The sequence below is a fragment of the Eptesicus fuscus genome, chromosome 21, assembly GCF_027574615.1.
Source record: "Eptesicus fuscus isolate TK198812 chromosome 21, DD_ASM_mEF_20220401, whole genome shotgun sequence".
Taxonomy (NCBI): domain Eukaryota; kingdom Metazoa; phylum Chordata; class Mammalia; order Chiroptera; family Vespertilionidae; genus Eptesicus; species Eptesicus fuscus.
In genome coordinates this window covers 44,261,951-44,267,693 of record NC_072493.1, presented here as the reverse complement: position 1 = coordinate 44,267,693, position 5,743 = coordinate 44,261,951, and the positions used below count along the sequence as shown (strand labels likewise).

The 5,743-nt window shown below is 51.2% G+C and overlaps 1 protein-coding gene across 1 annotated transcript; it reads right to left on the bottom strand.

Annotated features, from left to right (window-relative positions):
- Positions 1-445: 445 nt before the first annotated feature.
- On the bottom strand, positions 446-2,748 carry LOC103297742 (kallikrein-7-like; the record flags this gene model as incomplete). Its single annotated transcript, XM_054711144.1, has 5 exons — positions 2,593-2,748; positions 2,088-2,215; positions 1,464-1,617; positions 1,025-1,272; positions 446-498 (listed from the first exon to the last, which is right to left on the bottom strand). Coding segments are annotated over exons 2-5 (528 nt in total), but the record flags the coding sequence as incomplete, so codon positions are not given.
- Between the last annotated feature and the right edge of the window lie 2,995 nt (positions 2,749-5,743).

Below are 5,743 nucleotides of genomic sequence, written 5' to 3'. Positions count from 1 at the left end.
GATGTTTTGCTCATCATGGATTAGGTTGTAAATATGTCATTGGAATATGATCTATTCTGGTCACTGAGCTTTTGGTGTGCCCTTAAAGCTTGTGCTTGTAGCCCATGCCTCACCGCCCTGCCCCATAGTCCCAGCCCCACTTCCCACCCCCAGTTTCTATCCTTCAGCTTTGTGCCCACCCCCAAGGCCACACAGGCCCCCATGGGCTCCCACCCTGTCCCGGGCAGAGAACTGAGGAGAGAGAGCCAGGAAAGTGGGACTGGTAAGGTGTGAGGGAAGGCTCAGCACCAGGGTCAGGCCCCCCGGACACTGGATGGAGGGGGAGACAAGACCCAGGGCTGGGGAGGCGGGGACTCACTCTGCAGGCGAAAGACTTCCTGTCCGGGGGAGCAGCACAGATGGTGAATTTCTTCAGCACAGTCGGGTAATCCTGCCTGCAGTCCTTGTAGGGGACGAGGCTGACCTTGGAGCACATAAGTGCTAACGGGTTTCCCACTCCTGGGGGAGTTAGCGGGAAGTCAGGGGCTTGGTGTGGTGGACCTATGGGCGCTGATGTAAAAGAATGGGGGCCCTGGCTATTGGAAGAGGATGGGCTGGGTGACTCAATACGGCGGTCCTGTGAAGGGTCCTATGGGACTGCTGGTTCTGAGCAAGGAAGGGACTTGTGTCTGAACTCCTGGGTTTGAGGGTGGGGGGTGCTGAGGCCAGGACTCCTCTGTTTAAGGGAGGAGGCATCTGCAGGCCAATAGTGGTGGGTCTGATGGTGGAGGGGGCTAAGGGCCTGGGCACTTGGGTCTGCATGAGGACGTGGCTGGGGGCTCTACCCTTGGCCTCGGGGACGGAGGCCTGGGATCCGAGGCTTATGGGACTCGGGGAGGGGTGTCTAAAGGTCAGGGCTCCTGGGTCTGGCGGAGGGAGGAGGGGTTTGTGAGTCTGGGATCTTGGGTTTGTTACCTGTATCCTGTGTCTTCGGGAAAAGGGAGCTGTGGGCTGGGCTATTCCTGGGTCGCGGGGGCAGCCTTACCTACGTCCATGGTGACACTGCCCCAGCCCGAGACAGTACAACTCTTCCTGGGCAGTCTGCAGCTGGAGGGCACGTTGATTGTCATCACAGTAGACGAGAGCTTGGCAGGGCTGCTCAGCTTCACAAGCATGATGTTATGAACATCTGTCTTTATGTCATACCGGGGGTGGACGTAGGTCTCTGTGGCCCTGATCTTCTGGGCATTTGGATCAACCAGAAGATCACTGCCCATTTGCACAATGAACTCACTTCGAGAAAATAAAAGGAAACATTGAGTGGGAGACACTGTGATTGAGATAGGGGAACATAGACCCAGAGTTAGGGGAACAGAAGCCGAGATAGAGAGAGAGCGAGAACGAGGGCGAGAGCGAGAGAGAGAGAGATAGAGATAGAGAGAGAGAGAGAGATAAGGACCTCCCTGTGGCTCCCCGTCCCATACCTCCTGCGGCAGTGGGCGACGGTGAGCACCCACCGCTTGTTGATCAGCACGCCTGCACACTGGAACACATTGTTGTAATACAGGGCCACCTGCCAGGGATGGGTGCCTTTTGGACATACAACTCCATTAATAATCCTTTCCCCGGTATCCTGGGCTGGATGGAGACATGGAGAAAGCATGGGTAGCAGGCATCAGGGGAGGGCTGAGGCCACAGTAGATGAATTCCCAGAGACAGTGATGGAGAGAGACACACAGACAGGGAGGCGTAGAGAAGGGCAGAGGCAGGCACGGAGCACAGGGCAGAGACAGCTGCAGACGGAGATGGAGAGAGATGGGGGAGCCTGCTCAGAAACCCAGGGCAGCAGCTGGTCTGGAGGCCACCCCAGCTTCTGATGAGAGAGACACGGAGGGCGGGAAGCAGCCTGGAGGGCACCCAGAGCCCAGGAGTCAGGAGGGAGCAGGAAGGAAGGGGCCACAGCCCAGGGGTCGAGTCTCCATGGGAGGAGGCTGCTGCAGGTGAGGGTTCTGACTCAGGGGCTCCTTGGAGAGAGAGGGCCCTGGAGAGGGGAGGTGGGGGACTGTGAGGCCCAGGGCCAAGGTCAGGACTGCCATGCTGGTCCTCACCTTCTTGTCCAGCAGATCCCGGTGCTAAGGACAGCAGTAGGAGCAGCAGGGTTGAGAGAAGGGGACCTGCCATGTGTCCTGTCTGAGCCTCTGTGGCTGCCACAGAGGAACGGCCTCTTCTGCTGGGGCTGGAAAGACAGAGAGTTCAGGAAGCAGGACTCCTGGTCTCCAGGTCCCTTCTCTTCACTCAGACCCAGGAGCCCCCAGTCTGCACCCACCTCCTCCCTCAGACTCAGAGGTCCAGGCCAGAGACACCCTTCCATGCAGATGCACCTAGGGATCGGGCTTTCTGTCCATCCCCATTTATAATCGAAAGCCTTTCTGTTCTTCCCCATTTATAATTCTATGTCCCAAGTTCCTTTTAGGTAAAAGACCCAAAACTCCAGCCCTCCAGCCCCTCCTTCTCACAACCAGATTTTGGCCGTCTAGTGCTCTGCCCTCAAGAGCAAGAGTCGGCTGTCCATGCAGACACACCTGCCCCACCCCAAATGGGATTTCCTCTCACCTGCAGTGGGTCTGATCTGGTGTGGTCTTTAGACTGGGTTGGAATTCAGCCGTGTCCAGCCCTGTGCAGAGTGGCCCTCTTATAGCACACCTGCCGCACTCCAACTCTCATGGTCCTGGAGTTCAGGTGACCCCAACTCTGGGGTTATCTTACCTGCATTTGCTCTTATCTGGAACCCCGGAGGCAGCATAAGCCACGTGCCCGCACTCTACCTCCACCCTCATTCCTGAGGCCAGGTCAGGGGCTTGGCCCCAGCACGTTCCAGCTCCACCATCCCTGGTGGCAGCTATGAACGGTGTGACCTTGTACTGGCGCTGAGGGGCAGGACCAGGAGTCAAGGACCTACCCGCATGGCTCAGGATGGACTGTGCCCTGGGTCCTCCACTGTGGCCAATTTCCTTGCCCTCTGCCCCTCTCGGGGGTGGCCTGGAACTTACACCGTAACTCTGAGCAGCTTGTGGGAACTTGTCAGGCTGAATCCCAGACGTGTCTTTGAGCCTGAACCCGACCCTAATATTGGGCTATGAATCTCAAGAGAAGGCTTTCCTAAATCCACCTACTAAATATGTACTGTTTTTCACTTAGTCTGTGTCTCATATTATACTTTTATTTCTATACATACTATATATGTGTGTGTAACAAAAGGTCTGTACTGAACATTATCTAATTGGAAGCTTTTATTCCGTATATCTATAGAATATCTTAAACAATTGTTCTTCTATGTACGTTTAGATCATTTCTCCTTCCTTGATACTTTTTGTTTAATGTTCTACACTATAGTTTTATTCTGACTTATGTCACCTGTTTCACATTAAAGTACATATAAATTGCTTTCATTATCATGATGATGGAATGCATTTCTTTGTACTTTCATCTTTACTCATTATGTTCATTCCACTAAGCATTTACTCTGAGCCAGAATGTGTTCTGGCCTCTCAGGAGACACCACATCAACAAAACAGAGAAATTCCTTCCAAGAGGCTCTCATTCCAGTAGGTGGAGACCTCGAGTAAGGTCTTGACTTTGAGTAAGTTTGAGTAACATACTGGAACTTGAGTAAGCTTTTGACTTTTTTATTGGAGCTGAATGAATCAGAGGGAGAAGGGTGGGCTGGGCTGAGGGCCGCATTTTGACCCTCACTTCTAACTCAGACACCAAAATATGTTTCATGCCTTAGTGTGAGTCCACTTGTTATCTCAATTCAGATCTTTAATCCAATTCTGTCTCGGTCCCACAAGTTGACCCATCATGGACATTGTTGTTGCCTACCCAACATGCACTCCTTCTGCCATTTGTCAGAACCTTCATTTAGTTTGGACAACCTGCTATGCTCATTGTGACTGCAACTGAGCTTTACTGCACCAAGCACGGGTGGGCCCATTTCTGCTGCCCAGGGACTGGTTTATAAATAAACATGTGATACAATGTGGGCCAATGAGGAGTGAGGGGAAGCCAACTGGGCTACTTCAGGGAACTGCTCTCTTCTTTTCAAAGTGAGACAGGAGATGAGTTCTCCTTGACTCTGTTAGACAATGTCCCTTCTGGGTGTAAATTCTGGAAGTGAGGCAGCCCTCCTGGAACTGGGGAGGGAAGTGGCCAGGGGATAGAGCCATAGCTCTGTGGATGGACAAACAGAGAGAAAGTGATGGTGATAGTCAGTGTCTTTAATGAGGTTGCTGAGCTGGTGAATTAATGCTCCATGGAGCCCCTTCATCTCCTGTCATCTGCGGGTTTCCTTTCTGGTTTACAGTGTTTTGTTGTTGTTGTTTTCCATAGGCAAAGTCTTTTTACTAAGACCTCTATGTTGTGTTGAACTTTCATTTCCAGTTTAGAATTTGAGGTTCCAAGTTCAGACTCAGAATTGTTTAAAGATTGGAGATGGGAGCTGTTTCAAAGTAAAGACTGGATTTGGAATTCTGGTTGAAATCGGGGACTGTGGTCTTTCTCACTCTCTCGTGAGCTCTTGATCAGATCTGACCGTGCCTTCTCATTGAATGGCACTGTGTCCACCAAGCAAAAGACCTTGAAGTCCCGACATCTCCATCTCTCTCACCGCAACTCCTGACCTGCAGTACTGCTTTATCCTTGACCAAGTTCACTCTGTACCTCAACATGGCATGTATTTCCTCACCAATCTCCTGACTCAAACTACAACTCACACCTCAACCAACCTTAACCCTGACTCTTAACTTGAACCCCAAATCCACAATTATAAGCCAAACTAAACCTTATTGCAAACATGAGCTGTCACCATAGAGTTATCCCTGACCATTAAAAGAGGGGGTGGGGCTTCCGAGAGGGACATACAGTCAGGAAGAGTCCTGAGGATGGAAGTTGCAGCCAATGGGAAAGAGAGCGTTATATGGCCCTAGCGGTTTGGCTCGGTGGATAGAGCATGGGCCTGCGGACTGAAGCGTCCCAAGTTCAGTTCCGGTCAAGGCCACATGCCCAGCTTGAGGGCTTGATCCCCAGGAGGGAGCATTCAGGAGGCAGCCTACCAATGATTCTCTCTCTCGTTATTGATGTTTCTGTCTCTCCCTTCCTCTCCCTTCCTCTCTGAAATAAATTTTAAAAATATGTATATTTAAGAGAGAGAGAGAGAGAGAGAGAGAGAGAGAGAGAGAGAGAGAGAGAGAGAATTATATCTATAGCAACAAATCCCAAGATTTGTCATCTTGGAAATGAGGCATCTTTGAAGGAGCACGGAAATCCATGTCTCTATTCCCTGGGCAATTGGGAAGAGAGCATTGCTCTCCCAGAAACCAATCACAGGAGCAGGCAGCTGTGGTAGGGAACCCAGTCCGGTGCCAAACCAACGTGAATGGCAGAGTCAGCACAAATGTCAGGAACTAACACTCAGAAAGGGAGCAGAAGCAGACTCTCTCCTTCATGAACATTCCCCATCTCCCCTTTTTTTCTTCTTCTTCTTTTAAAAAATTTTCTTTTTATATATTTTATTAATTTTTTTTACAGAGAGGAAGGGAGAGGATTAGAGAGTTAGAAACATCGATTAGAGAGAAATACCGATCAGCTGCCTCCTGCACATCTCCTACTGGGGATGTGCCCGCAACCAAGGTACATGCCCTTGACCGGAATCAAACCTGGGACCTTTCAGTCCACAGGCCAACGCTCTATCCACTGAGCCAAACCG